The 25,000-nt window shown below is 38.5% G+C and overlaps 2 protein-coding genes across 4 annotated transcripts in view; both read right to left on the bottom strand.

The window, feature by feature from the left end:
• The window catches only part of svopl (SVOP-like), an 18,972-nt gene extending 5,466 nt beyond the window's left edge, over positions 1–13,506 (bottom strand). Inside the window, exons 1-14 of the mRNA XM_058417780.1 lie at positions 13,349–13,506; positions 12,783–12,999; positions 8,111–8,202; positions 7,918–8,016; positions 6,782–6,853; positions 6,539–6,663; positions 6,389–6,452; positions 6,019–6,144; positions 4,325–4,453; positions 4,140–4,213; positions 3,811–4,007; positions 3,614–3,725; positions 2,595–2,676; positions 2,376–2,465 (exon numbers count right to left, since the gene is read on the bottom strand). Of these exons, the coding sequence (XP_058273763.1) occupies positions 2,376–2,465; positions 2,595–2,676; positions 3,614–3,725; positions 3,811–4,007; positions 4,140–4,213; positions 4,325–4,453; positions 6,019–6,144; positions 6,389–6,452; positions 6,539–6,663; positions 6,782–6,853; positions 7,918–8,016; positions 8,111–8,202; positions 12,783–12,936 (1,416 nt within the window). The 5' untranslated portion in view covers positions 12,937–12,999; positions 13,349–13,506. The remainder of the gene's footprint in view (positions 1–2,375; positions 2,466–2,594; positions 2,677–3,613; positions 3,726–3,810; positions 4,008–4,139; positions 4,214–4,324; positions 4,454–6,018; positions 6,145–6,388; positions 6,453–6,538; positions 6,664–6,781; positions 6,854–7,917; positions 8,017–8,110; positions 8,203–12,782; positions 13,000–13,348) is intronic.
• A 3,028-nt stretch (positions 13,507–16,534) lies between these two features.
• The window catches only part of si:dkeyp-27e10.3 (UPF0606 protein KIAA1549), a 39,181-nt gene continuing 30,715 nt past the window's right edge, over positions 16,535–25,000 (bottom strand). For 2 of the 3 annotated variants that reach the window (XM_058416576.1, XM_058416578.1), the window contains exons 19-22: positions 24,331–24,383; positions 24,121–24,248; positions 23,889–24,043; positions 16,535–23,567 (exon numbers count right to left, since the gene is read on the bottom strand). In XM_058416576.1, the coding sequence (XP_058272559.1) occupies positions 23,355–23,567; positions 23,889–24,043; positions 24,121–24,248; positions 24,331–24,383 (549 nt within the window). In that variant the 3' untranslated portion in view covers positions 16,535–23,354. The remainder of the gene's footprint in view (positions 23,568–23,888; positions 24,044–24,120; positions 24,249–24,330; positions 24,384–25,000) is intronic. The other variant, XM_058416577.1, reaches the window with a different exon arrangement.

Here is a 25,000-nt window from a genome sequence, read left to right as displayed (position 1 = left end):
CCAACACACAGTTATTCAACACACAGTTAACCAGCACACAGTTATCCAACACACAGTTATCCAGCACACAGTTATTCAACACAGTTACCCAACACACAGTTATTCAACACAATTATTCAACACACAGTTACCCAACACACAGTTATTCAACACACAGTTATTCAACACAGTTATTCAACACACAGTTATCCAGCACACAGTTATTCAACACAGTTATCCAGCACACAGTTATTCAACACAGTTACCCAACACACAGTTACCCAACACACAGTTATTCAACACACAGTTAACCAGCACACAGTTATCCAACACACAGTTATCCAGCACACAGTTATTCAACACAGTTACCCAACACACAGTTATTCAACACAATTATTCAACACACAGTTACCCAACACACAGTTATCCAACACACAGTTATTCAACACACAGTTATCCAACACACAGTTATTCAACACAGTTACCCAACACACAGTTATTCAACACACAGTTATTCAACACACAGTTATCCAGCACACAGTTATCCAACACACAGTTATCCAGCACACAGTTATTCAACACACAGTTATCCAGCACACAGTTATTCAACACACAGTTACCCAACACACAGTTACCCAACACACAGTTATTCAACACACAGTTATCCAGCACACAGTTATCCAGCACACAGTTATTCAACACAGTTATTCAACACAGTTATTCAACACACAGTTATCCAACACACAGTTATTCAACACACACTTACCCAACACACAGTTATTCAACACACAGTTATCCAGCACACAGTTATCCAACACACAGTTATTCAACACACAGTTATTCAACACAGTTATTCAACACACAGTTACCCAACACACAGTTATTCAACACACAGGTATTCAACACACAGTTATCCAGCACACAGTTATTCAACACACAGTAATTCAACACACAGTTATTCAACACACAGTTATTCAACACAGTTATTCAACACACAGTTACCCAACACACAGTTATTCAACACACAGTTATTCAACACACAGTTATCCAGCACACAGTTATTCAACACACAGTAATTCAACACACAGTTATCCAACATACAGTTATTCAACACACAGTTATCCAACACACAGTTATTCAACACAGTTACCCAACACACAGTTATCCAACACACAGTTATCCAACACACAGTTATTCAACACACAGTTATCCAGCACACAGTTATTCAACACAGTTATCCAGCACACAGTTATCCAACACACAGTTATTCAACACACAGTTATCCAGCACACAGTTATTCAACACACAGTTATCCAACACACAGTTATTCAACACACAGTTATTCAACACAGTTATTCAACACACAGTTATCCAGCACACAGTTATTCAACACAGTTATCCAACACAGTTATTCAACACACAGTTACCCAACACACAGTTATCCAACACACAGTTATCCAGCACACAGTTATCCAGCACACAGTTATTCAACACAGTTACCCAACACACAGTTACCCAACACACAGTTATTCAACACACAGTTATCCAGCACACAGTTATCCAGCACACAGTTACCCAACACACAGTTATTCAACACAGTTACCCAACACACAGTTATCCAACACACAGTTATTCAACACACAGTTATCCAACACACAGTTACCCAACACACAGTTATTCAACACAGTTACCCAACACACAGTTATTCAACACACAGTTATCCAGCACACAGTTATCCAACACAGTTATCCAGCACACAGTTATCCAGCACACAGTTATCCAACACACAGTTATCCAGCACACAGTTATTCAACACACAGTTACCCAACACACAGTTACCCAACACACAGTTATTCAACACACAGTTATCCAGCACACAGTTATTCAACACACAGTTACCCAACACACAGTTAGCCAACACACAGTTACCCAACACAGTTATTCAACACACAGTTATCCAGCACACAGTTATCCAGCACACAGTTATCCAACACACAGTTATTCAACACACAGTTATCCAGCACACAGTTATCCAACACACAGTTATTCAACACACAGTTATCCAGCACACAGTTATCCAGCACACAGTTATTCAACACACAGTTACCCAACACACAGTTAGCCAACACACAGTTACCCAACACACAGTTATTCAACACACAGTTATCCAGCACACAGTTATCCAGCACACAGTTATCCAACACACAGTTATCCAGCACACAGTTATCCCTCCACATAGTAACTAACACTGAGGCTCAGAGGAGACGTTCAAAACTTGTTTACATCAGTAGTGTTCTGTGAGCTGGAGCTTTCATACGGAGTTGATGTGACAAACGCACACATTCCTTAATCTATAGATCAACACATCAACACACACACACACACTTAAGCATTACCTGTGCTATAAAGGGTGCAATCATGCCACCGATGCGGCTGAATGAAGTACAGAAGCCCATTCCTATAGAGCGCACGGCTGTGGGGTAAACCTGCAGGAACATACCGTTACTCCAATATACACAAATCTCAGTAGAATCATATTACTGTATCTTTATTCATGCTTATAAAAACACATGTACACAGCAAAGCTTCCCAGAACCCGAACTGTCGGACCTCACCTCTGCAGTATAAATATAAACCACATTAAAATTCATTGAGACCAGTGAACGCAGCAGGAAGAGCAACGCTGTGAAACCAAACCTGCAGAAGAGAAACAAGATCACTCTCAAACTATTACTCTGGAAACTTATGTGTGATACACATCTGATATTATCATGTTATTACAGTGCCACAATATCCTGTGATGTTTAGCACTGACTATATACACAGATCAGGCATAACAATATGACCACTTGCAAGTGAAGTGAATAACACTGATTATCTCCTCATCATGGCACCTGTTAGTGGGTGGGATATATTAGGATAGCTAGACCACTGGATCAGAGCATCTCCAAAACTGCAGCTCTTGTGGGGTGTTCCCGGTCTGCAGTGGTCAGTATCTATCAGAAGCGGTCCAAGGAAGGAACAGTGGTGAACCGGCGACAGGGTCATGGACGACCAAGGCTCACTGATGCACGTGGGGAGTGAAGGCTGGCCCGTGTGATCCAATCCAACAGACGAGCTACTGTTGCTCAGATTGCTGAAGAAGTTAATGCTGGTTCTGATAGAAAGGAGTGCATCACAGTCATGGGCCAAGACTCACTGATGCACGTGGAGAGCAAAGGCTGGCCCAATATTAGGCAGCACAATACTAGGCAGGTGGTCATAATGTTATGCCTGTTCTGTGTATTTTTAAGCTAATATTTTTGGGCTAACTAAAGCATCTACTGTGATATTTTGAAATGATAATAAACAATCAGGGAAAAATCAATATCTCATAAGGCTAGTGTGCACAAATTAATTTCACTGTTAGGAAGAAAGAAGGACAAAAGAAAGAATTCAGAAGTCCAGCATACACACCCTTGTGTAAAAGAAATAATCAATAATAATACTGATAACTGAATCAATATCTTCTGACCTATCAGAATGGAGAATTCAGGAGTGTTGTGGTTTAAAATAAACACAGTGTTGTTATAATCTGATCATTTAGGTTGTTTTTAAACAGTTTTTAAACACTGTAAGAGTGGCATGTACTCACATGGTGGTGCAGACATTCACCAGCATGAAGAAGACGGCTGAGAGGACCTGCAGGATGACCATGCTGCACTTTCGGCCCACGACGTGCAACAAGCCGATGTTCAGAGGGATCACTGCAAAGAAAATCACCAAGATCATTATGTGGTCTGTGTTTTACTTGACAAACTAGACGAGGAAGGATTCACGTCGGGAACTCACGTGCCACCTCTCCCAGGCAGCTGATGAGGAGGGTCTGGTAGTCGGCCATGTTGAACGGGATGCAGAAACACAGCGCCTCGTCCTGGTTGTGTTTGATGCTGTGCTCCTCGTCGGCGTCGCTCACACACAGCAGGTTCTTCTCCAGGAGCTCAGAACTGCTCAGCACTGAGCCATAATAGGAGAAAGACGCTACAAACCTGCAGGCATCGGATATGACATTTTTATTAGAAGATGTGCTCATAGACTTGTGTAAAACAATACTATTGAAAGTCACACACACACACACACATGGACACATGGACACGAGGTGAGTGTACAAGAGACATTACCATGAATACCACAGCAGCAGGGATGTCCTCATGAAAGCTCGACTAACCAGAGTGGCAGCATTTCCTCTCTCCGTCTGATAACACACAACATAACCACTAGACTGTGTGTGTTTGTGTTTGTATGTGTTTGTGTTGAGAGAGGGGGAGAGAGAGAGAGAGAGAGAGAGAGAGAGAGATTTACACACCACTACAGGTTCCCGTAGTTCCCCCTCTGGCAGGCTGCCTCCATTCATCTTTGCGATCTTTTTTAAAGTAGCAACAGCTCCTTCTACATTCCCTGCAGAGACCTGGAACCTCGCTGACTCAGGAATAAACTGGAGGAGAGAGGAAAGAAGGTATAGAAGGAAGGAAAAAGAAAGAAAAAGAAAGAAAGAAAGAAAGAAAGAAAGAAAGAAAGAAAGAAAGAAAGAAAGAAAGAAAGAAAGAATTGTTAAAGAAAATGAAAGGAAAGAGAAAAGTCAAATAATTCAATAAACAAATAAATAAACAAATACATTTAAAAACAGTAACATAGTAATCACAAACAAACAACAAATCGATGCAAATGACAGTATATACATATAAATATAAATAAATATAAGTAAACAAATATGTTGTAAACAAACGGAAACAAACAAACAAAAAATTTGTTTTGAAAAAATGAAGTATTTTTAAACAATTAAGCAAACAAAAAAACCCCAAAACAACGCAAAGAAAAGAAAGAAAGAAAGAAAGAAAGAAAGAAAGAAAGAAAGAAAGAAAGAAAGAAAGAAAGAAAGAAAGAAAGAAAGAAAGAAAGAAAGAAAGAAAGAAAGAAAGAAAGAAAGAAAGAAAGAAAGAAACAAACAAACAAAAAGGAACGTAATAAAAAATATAAACAGATAGAAAGTGATAATTGTATAAATCTATTGTGAAGAAGGAAATAGAGAATCAGGCATCAGGGCTTCTCCATACAGCAGACAGTCTACTCCAGAACAGCAGACAGTCTCCTCCAGAGCAGCAAACAGTCTCCTCCAGACAGCAAACAGTCTCCTCCAGACAGCAAACAGTCTCCTCCAGACAGCAGACAGTCTCCTCCAGAGCAGCAGTCTCCTCCAGACAGCAAACAGTCTCCTCCAGACAGCAGACAGTCTCCTCCAGACAGCAGACAGTCTCCTCCAGACAGCAGACAGTCTCCTCCAGACAGCAAACAGTCTCCTCCAGACAGCAGACAGTCTCCTCCAGACAGCAGACAGTCTCCTCCAGACAGCAGACAGTCTCCTCCAGAGCAGCAGGGAGCAGTCTCATGTCTGAATGTCTGAACTGCTGCTGCTGTTTGTTCCTGTTCCACACTCCATTACATTCACCTGCTTTATCTTTACTTCCTCTCTCTCTCTCTCTCTCTCTCTCTCTCTGTCTAATGTCAGTTGATGTCACATGTCCCATTGTTAGGCTCCTAGTGTTTGTGTTATTACTTGTCACGGTTTATTTATTCTCCTTTACAGCGATATAACTCTCCATATAAAACTGCATCTGTCTGCACCGTGCATTAGGTGACATCATGAGAGGTGAAACAAACAGGGCAATTTTAAATAAACAGAATAACAAAAAAAGAAAAAGAATTATTAAAGAAAATATTAATAAAGCGGAAGAAAAAGTTACCCTAAATACTCTAGAAAAAAAGGGAGCAAAATAAAAACAAACAATAAATAAATAAATGAATAAATATATATATATATATATATATATATATATATATATATATATATATATATATATATACATATTATCAGTGTAATAAATCTTGTCAACTGAAAAAAAGAAAGAAAGAAAGAAAGATAGATAGATAGATAGATAGATAGATAGATAGATAGATAGATAGATAGATAGATAGATAGAGAGTGAGTGATGTGAGCTTCACCTGGAAGAGGATGATCAGTAGAACACTGGGGATGACGGAAAAGCGAATCATCCAGCGCCATCCCATTGTGGGCACCACAGTCATCCCCAGAATGATGATGAGCAACGATCCCACCATCCAGAATATCTGACATTTGAAATTATTATTTTTACATTTCTGACATTTGGTAGACGCCCTTACCCAGAGCAACTTACCATTTATCTCATTTTATACAACTGAGGGTTAGGGGCCTTGCTCAGGGGCCCTGAGTTATTATTGTTAATAATAATAATAATAATAATAATAATAATAATAATAATAATAATAATAATAATAATAATAATAATAATAATATTATTATTATTATTAGACATAAGCTTTGATTTCTTACTGAGGCCAGGGGCAGCAGCAAGCCTCTGTATTTAGCAGGAATGAATTCCGTCTTCAGAACAAACCTGTGACAGGAAAACTGGATTAGTCACATCAGGACACACGTGTTTATTATGTGTAGTGAAGTGTGTGTGTGTGTGTGTGTCTATACCCCTGAGACGTGGCTGCTACTCCACAGCCCACCATGCTGCGCAGGAAAATAAACCAGCCGTAGGTTGGTGCAAATGACGTGAGCATAGAGAAGTATGCAGCCCACATGAAGCCCCCGAACACCACCTGTGTGTACACACAACTATCAGAACTGAGTGGACACACACACACAATCCATCATCAGATTGTAATGTGAACATTAACATCATCCAGGATGTTTTTGATGTAACTGATATTATCTGACCTTCCAGCGGCCATATCTATCTGCCACATATCCACACAGCACTCCGCAAACCATGAAACCCAGGAACACCATCTATACACACACACACACACACACACAGTATAGTACTTTTAACAACAGACATTGTATATATCAATTATAAACAAATGAATAAATATTACATATACATAACAGAAATACAATAACTATAACACATTTAATTTTAAAATATAAAGAAAGAAAGAAAAATAAAGAAAAAATAAAAAAAAATAAAATAGAAAGAAAGAAAGAAAGAAAGAAAGAAAGAAAGAAAGAAAGAAAGAAAGAATTTTGAACCAAGAGTTTTGAATGGATTCTACAGTGTGAAAGCTTTGTAAGTTCTGATATGGGAAAGTGTTCAGGACAGAAGATTCAGGTTTCTCTATAATGGGCTGTAAGGGAACAACTATTCATAAATCTATAAACTGATCAACCATAAAATTATGAACACCAAGATTTTAGCAGCTGATCCTTTAAGTTGTGAGGTGAGGCCTCAATGGATCGGACATGACAGGGTGTACATGATCTGCAACAATGATTAGGTAGGTGGTACGTGTCAAAGTAACATCCACATGGATGGCAGGACCCAAGGTTTCCCACCAGAACATTGCCCAAAGCATGACACTGCCTCCGCTGGCTTGCCTTCTTCCCATAGTGCATCCTGGTGCCATGTGTTCCCCAGTTAAGCGACGCAGTTAAGCGAGTTGTTGGTGCTTTTGGTGGTGCACAGGGGTCAGCATGGGCACCCTGACTGGTCTGTAGCTATGTGGCCCCATACACAACAAACTGATGCACTGTGTATTCTGATACCTTTCTATCAGAACCAGCATTAACTTCTTCAGCAATCTGAGCAACAGTAGCTCGTCTGTTGGATCGGATCACACGGGCCAGCCTTCTCTCCCCACGTGCATCAATGAGCCTTGGCCGCCCATGACCCTGTCACCGGTTCACCACTGTACCACCTTGGCACTGTAGCCGTAGCTCCTCTTTTCATCAGGCTATACCACACCACCACATTGTTGATTATTTTCCTCTAACAGCACACCTCCATGAGCTGTATTCCTCACTATGACAGACTACCAAGAAATGACTGCAGGACAGTTGGTAGTAAATCTCACCATCGAGACCAGGGCCACCTGCCAATCCTCCAGACGCCACTCACATCGGATCTCCGGAGACACCACAGCCAACAACATGATCTCCATCGCCTCCACAATCTACATCACACACACACACAGATACACAAAATTACACATACACCTACAGATACAGGAATGTATCTTAGAGAATAATGCAAAATAAAGCTCTTACATTGGCACTGCCCATAATAACAAAGAGCAGTATGTGAAAGCGCCCGAATCCGATGGTTTCCACAGCTTCCTCCACGCTGTAACATTTCTGTTCTGTGAGAGCAAAGAAAGGCAGCACACAGAGACGATCAGGTCAGAGGTTAACAGCAAACCAGGACGAAAACAATCTTACATTTCATAAAAAGAAATAAATTTGTAAATACTCATGCATTACTGCAATAATATTTCTTAGAAACCAGCAGGGAAAAAAAACAATGGAGGCGAAATCTGGAGTAACAAAGACAAAAAAGAAATTAAGAAAAAAATATTATTTCAACAAACTAACTAATGCAATAAATAAATAAATAAATAAATAAATATATATATATATATATATATATAACATTTATTATTATTAAATAAACATCTCTTTAAATAATTTAAAAAATTAAAAAATAAATAAAAAAATAAGTAAATGAAATAATCAAATTTTTAAAAAAATTATTGAAAAAAATGCATGCATTACTACAATGATATTTCTTAGAATCCAGCAGGGAAAAAAAAGACAAAAAAAAGAAAGAAAAAGAAACATTATTTAAATTAATGTAAATACACAAATATATAAATAAATATTACAAAAGTGACATTTATTGTTATTAAATAAACATATCTTTAAATAATTTAAATAAATAAATAAATAAATAAATAAATAAATAAATAAATAAATAAATAAATAAATAAATAAATTTAATTATTATTTTTTTTTTTTTAAAAAGACCCACATATGTAATAGGACCTACCTAGCCCTGAAACCCTAAAATCTAGCATTATTTTGTTGCCTTGTACCCACATGTGCAGTGACAATAAAGTTGAATCTAATCTAATCTAATCTAATCTAATCTAATCTAATTATCAGCTGACAGACAACATTCACATACTGCCTTCTTGTTTTGATGGGTCAAAACATTTATTGTTTCCCCAATAACCAAGCCTGGGGCAGCCAACCTCACAGTTTCTGATCTAGGCAGATATTCTAGCTAGTTTTCAGTGCTTCTATGTTAAGTCTGCTGGTGCTTAGAAACATGAGTTATATATTATCATGTTTTTGGTCACAAAAGAATTAATGGCTACAATGGCTATAAAATGTCTACACACCTCTGTTCAAAATTAAATAAGGTTTTTGTGAGGTAAAAAAAAATTAAACCAAGATAAATAATGTCAGATCTTCATCCAGATGATAGAAAACCAACAACTTTAAAGTGAAAAACTAACTAATATAAAAAAAATTGGGGAAAAAATGCAATAACCTGGTTGAATAAGTGTACACACCCCTTAACTAATACTGTTTAAAAGCCCATTTCACTTGTAAATCAGCCTCTATTCTTCTTGGTTAAGAGTCAATCAACTTCATCACAATTTGGAGGTTTTATTCCACTCTTCCTTACAAAAATGCTCTACCCAATTACAAGGGGCTCTCCTGACCACAGTCCTCTTTAAGTTGTTCAACAGGTTTTTAAGAGGATTTAGATCTGGGCTTTTCCACAATGTTGATCTTCTTCTTCTGAAGCCGTTCCTTTGTTGACTTGGATTTGTGCTTTGGGTCGTTATCGTGCTGAAAGGTGATATTTCCTTTAGTTCAGCTTCAGCTGTATAACAGAGACCTGCAGGTATCGTTGAGTTATCCATGATTAGATATATCCATGATTCTGTCTACAGCCCCAGTCCCAGCTAAAGAGAAGCTTTGCTTCACTGTGGATTTGGTGTCTTGTTTTTGCACCAAATATATACTACATTGCCAAAAGTTCTGGGACACTGTTCCAAATCATTGAATTCAGGTGATGTTTTTCAGAGGTTGGGCTCGGCCCCTTAGTTCCAGTAAAAGGAACTCTTAATGCGTCAGCATACCAAGACATTTTGGATGCTCCCAACTTTGTGGGTGAGGTCAGGACTCTTCCTAAAACTCTTCTCTAAACTGTTCCCACAAAGTTGGGAGCATGAAATTGTCCAAAATGTCTTGGTATGCTGAAGCATTAAGAGTTCCTTTCACTGGAACTAAGGGGCCGAGCCCAACCCCTGAAAAACAACACCTGAATTCAATGATTTGGAGGGGTGTCCCAAAACTTTTGGCAATATTGTGTATCTTTTAGAAAAGAACTCAGTCTCATAAGACTGTAACTCATGGTTTGAGGTGATTTAAGTGGATTTTGTTTAGCCCTATCCCATAGACATACCCAGAAATGTGATTAGTAAACAGCCTTAACCAGAGCAACTTACATTCTTCTCATTTATACAGATAAGCCACTGAGGGCTGAGCAGCAGTGGCAGCTTGGTGGTCCTGGGATTTGGACTCACAACTTGCTAATCAGTAGTCCAACATCTTCACCATGCTTCCACCAACCCATTGTCATTGTCATTGTTATTAGATGCAGGGAGTGACCAGTACTGCCCAGATATTCCTTCAGCTCATTTAATATTGCTGTAGATATCATCAGCCTCCCTGATAGGTTTAAATCTTATCCTTATGTAAATTTTGAGGGATGTCCTCCAAAATGTATTTAGTTTATTACTGTATCATAACCTTATGAATCTTTAGGTTTGATCTTTTTCTTTGTTCTTTCTTTGTTTTTCTTCCTAAAACATTTCTATTTCACTTGAAAGCTGGATAGACTTTTGATTCCCGCTGTACCTTTCGAATGTAAGATCAGAGTTTTCAACATAAGAAGCAGTTCATGACCACAAGCATAACAAAAGTGACATTTTTAGAAAAGGAAACAGGGCTCGTCAGCGTGTATCACTTCTCTGCATGATATTTTACAGCTGGACTTTGGAAACCGTATAGACAGGAATGTTTCAGTGCTGATGTGCTGTCTAATAAATGGTGCATTTAATCCTTTAGATTGAATACAGGGAGATAGACAGGCCAGTGTGTGAACAGTGCCGGTCATGGTGCTGCTGCTTCTGGACATAAATGCAAAGTCATGCATAAACCAAGTATAAACCAAATTTTTCTGCTTCTTGTCACACCAGCTTGGGGTTTATTTATTTTCCTATAACAATAGAGCCAGAGTGCGTAAGTGCAAAGAATATTCCTGGTATGTTATAGGAGTGGTCAAATGTTACAGTACCATAAATCTGTATCTTTCATAATTGTAGACTGGGAACTTTTGGGTTGTTGAGTTAGAGTTGTTGTTGGGTTGTTATCTTGAATTGACAAGATTCTTACTACATAAATATATATATATATATATACAGTGAGGGAAAAAATGATTTGATCCCCTGCTGATTTTGTACGTTTGCCCACTGACAATGAGATGATCAGTCTGTAATTTTAATGGTAGGTGTATCTGAACAGTGAGAGACAGAATAACAACAAAAAAAATCCAAACATGACTTAGTACTTGGTGGCAAACCCTTGTTGGCAATCACAGACGTCAGACATTTCTTACAGTTGGCCACCAGGTTTGCACACATCTCACATCTCAAGGAATTTGGGCCCACTCCTCTTTGCAGATCCTCTCCAAGTCATTAAGGTTTTGTGTAGTATTTTTTGAGAGTTTTTGTACTTTACCTGAGTTTTTATATTTCTGTCAACATTTACTTTTACTTCCCTACTTTTTTTAAACAAATTCTATACTTTTACATATACGATACTGTAACGATACATTTTCTTTTCGGCATTTTCGTTACTTACTACAAAAAAAACGGAAGGAAGTTTGTGGTAAGTGATGACTTTAGGCCTTGTTTTTGTTTTTTTAAATTCTGTCCACACGAACTACGTGTTAAAAATATCTTTGTCCACATGAAAACGCGAAACGCCCTGTTAAGTGCTGTCAGGAGCCTAGGCAATCAGAAGCCTAGCCAAAACTTTATTACCGGTTCCGGTAGTTTAACAACAGTGGAGCGTGAATGTAGTACCAGTGAGCTCCGTATTACATTCCGACACCTCTGTTCATGACCGTAATGTGTGAGTAACTGCGCGTGTATGTGCATGCGTGAAAAAAGTCCAGTAAACAACATTAACACAGTCACTAGTTTACGTAAGTCTGCTATTGCACAAAATATCTTCATAAACAAAGCTGACGTCAAATCAAGGAGATCTGCACACAGACAATGATGTCAATTCGTCAAAATCTCAGTTTCCCCTGTCCACACAACACCACTGAAAACGGTGAGTTTTCCAAAAGCTTCGTTTTCAACGACCTCAAACTGCATTAGCATGTGGACGAAAGGTCAAAACACAGAGAAAAATCTCCCTTCTTAAAAATCCCCAGCTACGTGTGGACATGGCCTTAGTTACAGGTGCACATGTATGGAAACACTGATACTGTACACTTCATTACAATACAGTTCTAAAGGCCTCTTCTTTCTTTCATGCAAGTCTTATTTTTTTGGTGGTGCTCTTATTGAGAAGTTTAAGAAAGAAAGCGCTACAGAATAAAATTCATAATTCTCTAAATTATTACAGTATTGCTTTTTTTTTTAATTAATTTACTTCTACTTTTACTTTCCATACTTGAATACATTCATGAAAATACTACTCAAGTAGAATTATAATGGTTGACTTTCACTTTTACTTGAGTCATTTTCTAACAAAATACTTGTACTTTTCCTCAAGTATGGCTTTGGGGGTACTGGAGATGGACTGACATGTTTCCTAGACGTCAACAATGTGCTTTATATTTAGAAACAATTACCCTTGGCCTCCTGGACAGGTTCAGCAGCAGGTTCAGCAGCAGGTTTAGCAGCAGCAGCAGCAGTCTCGCGCTCCTCCTCCTCCTCCACCTCCTGCAGCTCAATCGCGCTCACGAGCTGCGTCTTCATGGAGCTCGCGCTCCCCCCGACCGCCATCCCTCTCTCTCTCTCTCTTTCTCTCTCTCTCTCTCTTAGTTCAAGAGTTTCAACACAAAGCTACTGTAAAACACCGGACAGTAAACGATAAGCGACACAAAATGGCGGTGAAGAGATGTAAATAAGTGTGGCACTTTGTTTCAGGTGTGTTTTCATGTGTGTTCCTCATTAGGTTATGATGTGAGACGAGGAAACACAAACAACTTCCTCACACCATAACAGCGTGATATGAAAGTCTCATACTATTAATCTAATACTCAGTCGGCTTTAGTCTTCTTCTCTGTGGTCTGCTTCCTTAAAGTGGACATTCAGCCATTCATAGGTGTTCACTGCTGTACTACCGAGATTTAATGCCAAAAAGCACACACAAGGATGTTATAAATCCCCTCACACCATCACCGGATCAATATACCTTTCCTCCTTCTTATATCCCAAAGTATAAGTGAATCTGGAAGATGATGAAAATCCGATTTCGCTTCATATTTGCTTTGGTCCGAAAACAAGTTTCCGTCCTGTACCTGCCGACAGGTGAGCTCTCCCTGAGTCCCTGGGGAACTGATGAAGAGCAGGAGGCAGGACCTGAGCTTTAAAGGGCCATGCAGGCCATTTCCCCATCACACCTCATCACACCTCAATTAACTATTATTAAGGGCGATATTAAGGGGGAAAGTCACTGATACGTGCGCTAAAGTCCCCTGATGACGTCATTGCACATTTTTTAATTTGCACATTTATTATTATTTGTATACACGCAAAACGTGTTGAACACGGACAGGCAGGATTTTCTGAAGGCACCTAAGAGAGAAAAGACCTTTCTTACTTATGAAAGAGTTATTATACTATATATATATATATCAAAAAATATTTATTTATGCATTTATTTTCAAGTGTGCAGACAAAAAGAAGCCATAGTCAATGATTACGGATGGAATAACTCACTTTTATTGCTTGCACATAGGCTGACTCTGTAAAAGTGCAGTCGTTGTTTTTAAAATTGATATACTTTTTAATATATCTTGGTGCGCTCTGCCCTGAGCTGACTGTGTGATACTATTTGTTTATGGCCATGATATCCTTTGTTTTGACCTAGAAGTTCTTTCTGTTCAGTTTCGATAAACAAGAGATAAACTCCATGACAGTTTCTTCTTCTTCCATTATTTAGATATTAACCTACCCATTATTTGCTGATGACTTCTGTTTATCAATACCTAACACAATATATTACACCTATTATTAGAAGTAATATTCTGTGTTATATGTTGTACAAGACAGTGGTGAGACCGGCCATGCTGTATGGTTTAGAGGCAGCGTCACCGAGGAAGAGACAGGAGTCAGAGCTGGAGGTAGCAGAGCTGAAGATGTTGAGGTTCTCTCTGTGTTATATGTTATTACAAATATTATTAGTTTCTTCTGTATGAATTAAAAGTAGTAGATAAAACTAGCTAAGTAAGCTAGAAAGTAGCTTGAACTGTTTGTATTTAAATGCTAAAAGTAATGTGACAGAGAGGAAGTAGCTTGACCACAAAGCAAATATTACTTTTTTAACTCACACCCACTCAGGTTTGGTGCTTAGACACAGAACTGAATATTCTGGAAAACTAGCAGCTGGACTGTGAATAATAATAAACGTAAATGCAAATATGTGCCAGCTTAGCAAAGGTACAACAGTGCTATAGGAAATTAGTTTAACCAAATATTGAAGGTTGGACATTTTTAACCAGTTTTCTACTTGCAAATGTGTAAAATATTGAGGTTGTTACACTCTTGTGATTCCAGTAGCTTGATAAATACCAATAAAATCATCGGCTGACCAAAGACCAGAGAATTTATTTCTCACGTCAGCAATTATTTTATAAAATTGCACTGAAAGTCTTACTGTGTAAACCCTGCTTTTGTTTTTTACAGAAAGTTCGAAAAGTTAAAAAGTCCAGTTAGTTCAGAGGATCGAGATCATATGACATCAATCACATGAAACATTTGAACCTGTTTACATTTCACGAGATTATGTTTTGCTTAATATAACTAATAAATTGTATTAAATCTTGTTGGAGTCCATTAAGGTACTGTAAGTTCCTAATGTCCTGTTTGCCTGGTCTAACCCTAACCCTTTTCTTTTTTAAGCGACAATTTATTTACATGACCCGTATTTATATTGTGTGAACAGATCCACACACAGTCATGTTTATGAAGAAAACACCTTCCATGAAGAACACCAACAAAGCAGATATACAGTATACCCAGCACAACAGTATCATTATTTGTACAAAGTAAAGGGATAAACTGTTTCATTTCAGCAACTTCAGCACAGCAGTGTTTACATTTTCATCTAATAAGAGGAGAATATGAATTATTCAGTAATCTGATTTCTTTAAGTCACGCCACTAGTAATGAACAGAGATGGGCAGAGTAGCCAAGACCTCACAAAAATACTTTTAATAAAAGTATATTTACTTAAATATATTTCAGGAAAGTATATGTACACTCTTATAACAATGAATTTAATCTACTTTAGGATGTTGTATAAAGTTGAAATGAGTTATGAAAAAACCAGACAATTTTGGTTCAGAAATCAGATTCGGTCCAGTTCAATACTTTAAAAGTGAAGTCCAGTTTTTTAATAAGGATTTAAAAGCTTAAAATCTTTTTGTCTTCATTTACTTACAATAACTCTTTTCCCCAGTGTTTGCTCTGAAATAGAGAAGTTGCGTAAAAAGTAGCACGGTCCTTGAATGCAGCATTACACTGCAACAATACAGAAACACAACTATCTATTTTGTGGACAAAAAAAAAAAAAACTCCTGACTTTGATTTCAACCTTTAAATGAACCTTATTTCATGTTAAGGCTACAATCCTGCCATCCAGGAGACTATTACGTCATCAGGCATCGTCACTGTGTCAGAGAGTGAAGTGGAAAAAGCTCTTAAATCGCCAGGTTGTGAATTACAGACGCTGCAGGTCAGGTTTCATGCGACGTTTTACAGAAACCGAGCCAAATCAGATGGCTTTGTGTTTATACAGCATAATAAACTTATCTTGCTTCCTGGATGATACTCTGTTTGTCCCGGGAGTGTGTAAAAATGCTGATTACGCAGGGAGGTGCCTCGTGAAATAGAAAAGAGGGTGTTAATATGATTAAAAGGGTTTGGTTGTGATGCTAAGTTGCTAAACAGGTTTTTTTTTTATATATAAGCACTGTTTGGCTTCTCTGGTAACCTGAGTATCTGGAACAACACGCTAATGCTATGGGTTTATGTATTGCCCTGGTGTTGTATATGCCAAAAAAAAAAAAGGTGATTGTGGACTGAAGCGGCTATCCGCAAGACCTTTATAACAAAAGAAAAACAACAAGAGAAGAAAAGGAAAACAACACATGGACGTGGATAAGGTTGCGCCTGCGTGGCTAATCTGGAGGATTAGTCTATGTGGCTAGTGCAGCTGTATGCTTGGCCTTGTGAAGCCTCTGTTGAAATAGGTGTAGTAAGTCAACAAAAAGTGTGGAGCGCTTATCCTGACTTACTCACCAAGTTGACCTCATGTACTGCACGGGGGGGGGGAACAGAGTCTCAGAGCCTTAGGTGTAATTTTTTGAATGCACATGATTTTATTATCCCTTGTTAATTTTGCACAACAATCTAGAGACGGTACATGTTAAATACAGGGATGCAGTTTGCAGAGACCAAGAGAGTGAGGTGGAATATAGACACGAAAGGAAAGAGGTTTCCCAGGTGCTAACAAGGAACCTAGATGTCACGTGACCCCATTTACACTCCGGATTTTATACGCAGATGAGGATTATCCACATAAACGGGTGCATTTACTACGCTTTTTTTTTTTTTATGTCGATAACACCTATCTGGATAGACACCAACTGTAAATGCGTACATTTTAAAACATCAAATAGTGCATTGAGTATCGGGTTTTAATCCGGATAGGGATTCTCTACTTGTGAATGCAAGGATTTGGGTTTAAAACCAATCCACTTGAGACCTGAGACACATTTTAGCCGGATGTTGTAGAAGTAGAAATGCATTTGAACTGAACTGAAACCCTATCCAGATGATTCCAGATGACTAAATCTTTTAAAACAATGCAGCCATTGTCACTGCCATGAACCAACAAAAAACGAGCAACAACCAAGGCTGATTTGCATACCGACACAATGTGGCTAACATGATTAAAATATGATCCAGACACATGAACCTTGATGGAATCAGGTGTAAATGGGGACGTTGGAAGTGACTAAAAATGATCATTCTTTACTGTTTCAGGAATACTCCAGCATTCTTCAAACCTAGCCCGAAACAAATTCAATCCAAATTCATAACAAATTTTTACCTTTACCAGCGAGACCGAAAACCCATCAATCTGCTGCTACATCCTCTTTTGTATTGAATTGTGTTTGTATTTATCACTGCAGGTTGTATTACAGCTAGTGATTAGCTTTCAGCTTTCATGCTAGTTTGAAAAGATTCGGAATAGAGTTGTTGGTCATTTTGCCTAGCTTATTATTTCTAGTTTCCTTGGTCAAAGCAACACTAATTTATCATCATGAACTTAAAATAAAAAATCAGTGTGTGATTTGAGGCTTTACTTTTGTGAATACAGCAGAACATATGAATTTAATTCGTTCTGGAGGCGAGTTCTTAAAGCAGAAATTCGTACTGCGATAGGATTTTCCCATAAGAAATAATGTAAATGCAGATAATCCGGTCCAGCCACCCAAAAATATTACCAATATTACCAATTTCCAAGGGTCAAGGGTCCTCACAGGAAGTCGTGCTACAAAGCTTGCGCTAAAAATAGAACAGATCATCCACGCCACCAATCTGTCAACAAAAAAATGGCAGAAAAATCACCTAGCTTTTGAACGCATGCTATCGTGGGTTGACTCTTTTGAAACAGCTTTCACTGACGGAAAAAAATTCGTAAAATTTGTAAACTTGCTTCAGGCTGGTTTCCACTGACGCAAAAACAAGTTTTGAACGGCTCCCAGACGTACAAGCAACTTAGCGATCGGTTCAGGTCATTCGTTTGCTGAGAATACTTCGTATGCCGATGCAAATTTCTTGCAAAATTTCCATTCTTAAGGCGAAAATTCGTAACAGAGGGCAATCATATGCCAAGGTTTCACTGTATATCTAGGACTTAAATACTGTAAATTGAAGAACTTTACCTGAATATTTACTTATTAATTGTAGAAGTTATTTAATCCTATACTTGTGTATATAAATTTGGCGTCTTCCACCTCTAACACCATTGAATTCTTTTCTTAACACAGAAAAATGTCCTAATTCTTGCCTTCAGTAATCATACAGAAACACGCTAGGAATAAAGCTGACAGAAATTAGGTTGTAAAAATGCTGGAGTATTCCTTTAAGCCCCCAATTACCTTCTCTATGGCACTTATACATGAACAAAAACAGTCATTTCTCTTCCTCAGTAACTCACACTCACGAAAACCCAGAGATATGAATCACAAATACTGTTTATCTCTTTACAACGACCGAGTTATTTCAACAGCAAAGGAAGTTTTGTTATAGGGTTTTTACTGGGTTTACACTATGCCATTCTTACCCACACATACACACATACACACACACACACACACACACACATACTTATAAATATATTGAATAGCACCATATTGGTCAGGTGGCCGGAACATGGCATGATAATGTAAATAAAAGATTCGTATTTAATCTTCACTTGTGATTTCCTGACTACAGAGCCGCTGACGTGACATGGTGTTTTGCTTATTTTTTAAACGTCATTGCTACAGTTTAATATATTGAGCATTCATAGCCATGAAGTACTTAACTCACGGCAGCTGCTTCATTTACGTTTCAGAATTTAGACCATCATGATGATCCATCCATCCATCTATTTTATCCTACACAGGGTCCTGTCGAGTCTGGAGTCAATCTCAGAGGACTCGGGCGGGGCCCAAGGTGTGTGACACCCTGGATGTGGTGCCAACCAGACAGAGGGCACAATAACACACACTCATTGTTTCAACATGGGGAGGAAACCAGAGCACCCAGAAGAAAACCCCTAATGCACGGAATGCAAACTGCATACTCCACTCACACAGGGAGGAGACGGGACTCGAACCCCAACACCCAGAGGTGTGAGGCAAGCATACATACCCTGCACTATCCAACATACTAGAGTCACTAGTGATGTGATATCATGTTGGTGTAACACACTCTAGTGTATTTGTTCTGTATTAGTGCTCTAAATATCTGTGTGTGGATATGTTCTCAGATTTAAATATCAAGTGTCCTAAACTGGATGTTTTTTTTCCCCTTTCTTCCTATTTTTTAACCCTAAATGATCCACTATGCCTCTGGAAAAACCTCAGATGTAGAAAGAGCAGCACTGATCTATCAAGTCTGTCTCTGACAGTTCCTCAACCTCAGCTACATCACTCCAGTCCGTAACTGATCTCCACTAGAGATCTGTACAGGACTGGGTTTTCTTTTGTTTCTACATGGAATATTTTTCAAAGATTTACTTCATTCTATGATCCAAAATCTAATCAAAATAGGAGCCAAGATCCATAGTGCACTTCCGAATCATGTCGGTATTTGTATATTCATTCTGATTAATGTATTTACACTGATCAGGCATAACATTATGACCACCTTCCCTGACCCGTCCTGCACTGTGTATTCTGACACCTTTCTATCAGAACCAGCATTAACTTCTTCAGCAATTTGCGCAACAGTAGCTCATCTGCTGGATCAGACCACACGGGCCAGCCTTCACTCCCCACATGTATCAATGAGCCTTGACCACCCATGACCCTGTCACCGGTCCACCACTGTTCCTTCCTTGGACCACTTTTGATAGATACTGACCACTGCAGACCAGGAACACCCCACAAGAGCTGCAGTTTTGGAGATGCTCTGATCCAGTGGTCTAGCCATCACAATTTGGCCCTTCATCAAACTCACTCAAATCCTTACACTTGTCCATTTTTCCTGCTTCTAACACATCAACTTTGAGGATAAAATGTTCACGTGCTGCCTAATATATCCCACCCACTAACAGGTGCCATGATGAGGAGATAATCATCTTATTCACTTCACCTCTCACTGGTCATAATGTTATGCCTGATCGGTGTATATCTGTCCACGTCTCTGCTACATGGAAATACCCCTAGTCTTAAGGAATTCTCCAAATGAATAGCACATTCCTGTTAAATAATTCCAGAGCTCATGTATTAAGTATGACGTTCCATAACAATAAGCCATCGGATCAGGTTATACTTTTAGAGACACTGGGTGTGGCCTGAAACATATTCATTTCTAATTCTATTCTAACATCCACCATGTCACCTCAGAAGCTCTGTACATGACTGGCTGACTGGTGTAATACCCAAAGAAAACTCATTTTCCCAGTTGGTCTTTGCAGAAGTCTGCTTTAGAGAATGACATTTACCTTTACACATTTTCATTGTTAAAATGCTCCATATACATGTTATATCTCTGTGTTTTTGTATTGAATTCAGAAATACTGACTTTTTTCAGTGGTTTCAAAAAAATATTACTCAGGTATATAAACTGCAAAATATTTGAAGCTTTTCTCTCTCTCTCTCTCTCTCTCTCTCCCTCTTTTATTGTCCCTCATGATCAAGGTGACTGATCTGTGCTATGTTGAGTCTCCTCTACCACCAGTAATTACACAGTATTCACTCGAGTTCAACAAAATCTATCTATCAAGCTTGCTTTAGGATTTCACACCGTTATTTTTTAAGCGTGTTTCTTTTTTAAAGCATATATATTAGCATGCCCATCAAGACAACAACACGTTAAAATAAGAAAAAATAAATAAATAAAGCAATAATTAACATGCAGCTTGACTTAAGGCCTGTTAGGGTGAGTATATGCTCCATTTTTAACCGTCAGAGAAATTATTTTCTTTATAAATGGCATGGTGTACAACACAATACATAACAGGTCCATCTCATCACATAACCTTACAGCCACCATGACAAACAAAATTTTAAAAAAAATCTTAGCCCAAATTCACATGATTGTGTACACGGAAATACAGATTGCCTACTGAGCTAAACCATCTATATGCCTTAACAGTGATCTGGTCATTTTTTTTAATATATACTGTATATATATATTTTCTCATATCTCATAAACCGACACGTTATCCACCATGGAAATGACTTCATATATTTATAGCGATAAATAAAATAAAGAAAATCTTAATATATAGTTTAGACATACAATCATATTGTGCTCATCAGGAATACATCGATATGCAATTGATATATGTATTTATATATATTATAATATAATTCTTAATATCTGTATATATATAGCATATCTATATAGATCTATACGGAATAGTTTTTTATTTTATTTCCAGATACCCTTATATGAATTTTTTTTTAGCATTGCGATTGCGAAAACATTGTGCAAAGATGAAAAACTGTGCAAAACAAACAGCTGTAAACTGAGAAGTATCCACACCAAAGGGGGAAAGCGCTAAGCGTGCCCTAATCTAAATGAAGACAACCGGCTCACGGCACAGCCAGACTCTCACGATCCACAGGCAAAAAAAACAAACAGAACAAGCTCGAAAACGAACGAACGAACGAAAAGAATACGAATCGTCCCAGCATTCTGAATAGACGGCGACATGAAGTCATGATGATACCGAGCAACAACTTGCCTTCAGTTTGGGTCTCGTGACGTAATCCTTCATTTTTTTAACTGAGTGAAAGTTTTGGCATTTTGATCCACCGGGGAAAATGGAGCAGGCAACAGACGGGCTACTTTTTTTTTGTGATGATGCAAAAAATGGACCAGCTCAAATGCTCACACGTGAGTCCACTTGGTTTAGAGTTTGGACAGAAGACAGAAGGTCATGGGTAAAACTCTGAAGGCAGTGGTCACCAAGTCTGTTCCAGAAGATCTACCGTTAAGCATGAACTCCCTCTAAATTAAATGGACGGCTTGGAGCAAGAAAGACAGCTGTGGGTTTGAGTTTGTATACTTCGAAATGAAGAATCAAACAGAGCATCCATCCATCCATCCACGTATTCATCCATCCATCCATCCATCCACATATTCATTCATCCATCCATCCATCCATCCACCTATTCATCCATCCATCCATCCACATATTCATTCATCCATCCATCCATCCATCCACCTATTCATCCATCCATCCATCCACATATTCATTCATCCATCCATCCACTTATTCATCCATCCATCCATCCAACCATAGAGTCTATCCCAGGAGACTCAAATCAGGCCACACTCTGGACAGGATGCCAGTCTATTGCAGGACACAATCATACACACACACACTCACACACCCATTCACACACCACCGACAATTTAGAGATGCCATTCAGCCTACAAGGCATGTCTTTGGACTGGAAGAGGAAACCAGAGAACCCAGATAAACCCCCAAGGCACGGGGAGAACATGCAACTCCACATGGATGAAGTAACGGTTTCTGGACTAACCCTCTAAAACTGAACAAAGGATTTTTCTCAGTAAAAAGCAGGAAAATTGTAATTGGGTAAATTGTATGAAGGAAGCATCAGTGGTCCTACGACCAGAGCTCTTATACGTTGTGCCTCTTGTTCTCTCTGTCTGTTGTTGATCCAAATATAACTCCCTTTGTTCACAGCCACCATTCTTTAGTCGAACTCTGTCTCTTTGGCCCACAACTTTTCCTTTCAGCAAAGAACTCGTCTCAAAAGATACTAGACTATTTATACTTTCCCTGTTTGAAGCCTAGAGCAATCATAATACACGTTATGATGTTGTCCTGCATCAGCAGGGTTTTCTGTTAGAACTGAACTGCACAGAAATATAGATTTAAAGGAAGAGCCATTGGTGACCACTGCTTCAATTTTCAGGCATGGTCGGTGGAAACGGGAATGAGATTTAGCACCAGAGGAAGTCGAGGGGTTGGATGATGACCCTTCTGAAGGAAGCACTTTGACGGACATGTAGAAATGGCACTGAGGAGAGGAGGGGTCTCACGCTGGATTTGAGAGAAAAAAAAAATCACAAACATGTCCCTTTTTTTTTCTTCTTCTGTTTAACTATTTCCAAATAGCATGCAGTTTAGGAGAGAAGAGTTTCTATTGGATATTGGTGGGTGAGGTGACTTGTTGTATTTTAAGTTTAAGTGATGTTTGATTGGTGGTATGCTGGGTGTATTTTTTTTTTTTTCCCTCCTCAGGTTTTTATCCAAATGGTCCATGTACTGTTGCTCAGCAGTGGTATCTCTCAGCAGTCCAGCCTGCTGTTTATGAATAGAAATAGGGTTCAAACAAACCTTGGCTCTGGTGCGTGTATTCAGTGAGGGATTAGGTAGCATGTTTAAAATCGGCTAGTTCAGCGACCAGCTGGCGGCGGAGTTTAGCCAGTGTTTCTCAACTGTGGTAGACAGCCATGGGTGGTTGTTTCTGGGAGAGTCTTTGCAGCTCCTCCCTGATAGCCTTGATCAACGAGGCTGAGGACTGCGCAGGTGGAGAGGCTTCCTCCGGGCCGCTGTAGCCTGCTGTGGGCGTGGGAGGATCTCTCAGGGATGACCTGGGCATCTGGAACACGGGAGATGATGAGTACTCAGGGAACGACAGGATCTGCTGCGAAAGAGCGAACAGATGCTGGTTGGGTTTCAGTAAAAGGAGCACAGTGTGCCATGGATGTGCATTTCATTTGAAATTGAACTTCTTTATTGTCATTGTGCATACACAGTGGTACAAAACAACAGATACAAAGACAATGAGTCATTAAATAGTAATAGATAGAAGCCAGAGATAACAGAAAATAGATATATTTTATTACCTAAAACCTAATCACCAAGACTTGTCTGATCTGAATAAATGAAAGAAAATGAAAAGACCTTCTGCTGTTTTAAATTCTGCATGACCAGCTTTACTGCTAGAATTGTACATGTGACTCACAGCCTCTCGACTGTTTCCAGGTCTGGAGACCTCTTCGTCTGAACGGTACTGAGCCCAGCTGGATCCTGAGGGTCCGGACACACTGCGTCCCACTCCGGGATACACTGCAATCTGACTGGACAGGCCTACCTGTGTCAGCTGATGTAACTGTGCACCTACACACAGAGTAAATCATCAATACACATGCATACTACCTCAGCTGTAACAGTCACAGGCTGATAACGATGCCTACCAGTGCTGCCCCCTACAGGTCGTGGTCGGGAGGACGATGAGATATCATCCCCATACTGCCCCCTGCTTGTGTAACCTGGATCAGACTGTAGTTCTCCTGATGCCAGATATCCAGAGCCCAATGCCTGCCTGTCAATCATACAATCATCATTAAATATATATTAATATATTAATATAAGATACTTTCAGTACATTTCGTAATCAAGCTCACCTCTGCAGTAAGTTTTGCACAGATGTAGGGGACATTCCTAATTCGGCATACCTCTACAAACACACAAATAAGACACAATGACACAACTCATGAAAGAAATATCTTCTGTACTTCTTTAATTAAGTACACTGAATTAGATTAGCCTTTACATACTGGTCATATTTCATGCCTTCACCCAAGAATTCCTTCATATTAAGTGTCTGTAGCAAATTCTGAACTACAGATCGATTAAGAATGTATAAATAGCATGAATATAAAATTAATAAACGGGTAACTTAGCTGTACTTAATGTTTGTGAGAGCAGGGAGAGTTTATTTTGTAGGTTTGATACCACTCGTTTTTAGAGAAAAAAATCTACTATTATTAGAAATGTCTCCATATATATTCAGATTGTGATTCAGAAGTGGGTGTGACTAAGAGTTTTATTCACTTTTTATATTATTATTATTATTATTATTATTATTATTATTATTATTATCACCATCTATTAATTAATCAAATAATTGATTAATTAATTAATTAGGTAGGTGAATCAATTAAAAATAAATAAATAAATAAATAAAAATATAATGAAAAATAAATGAACAAATTAATTAATTAAGTAATTAATTGATTAATTAACTAATTAATTTTCATTATATTTTTATTGATTTATTTCTTTTTAATTGAT

Source organism: Hemibagrus wyckioides, linkage group LG19, assembly GCF_019097595.1.
Source record: "Hemibagrus wyckioides isolate EC202008001 linkage group LG19, SWU_Hwy_1.0, whole genome shotgun sequence".
Lineage (NCBI taxonomy): Eukaryota > Metazoa > Chordata > Actinopteri > Siluriformes > Bagridae > Hemibagrus > Hemibagrus wyckioides.
This window is presented reverse-complemented; position numbering and strand designations above follow the sequence as displayed.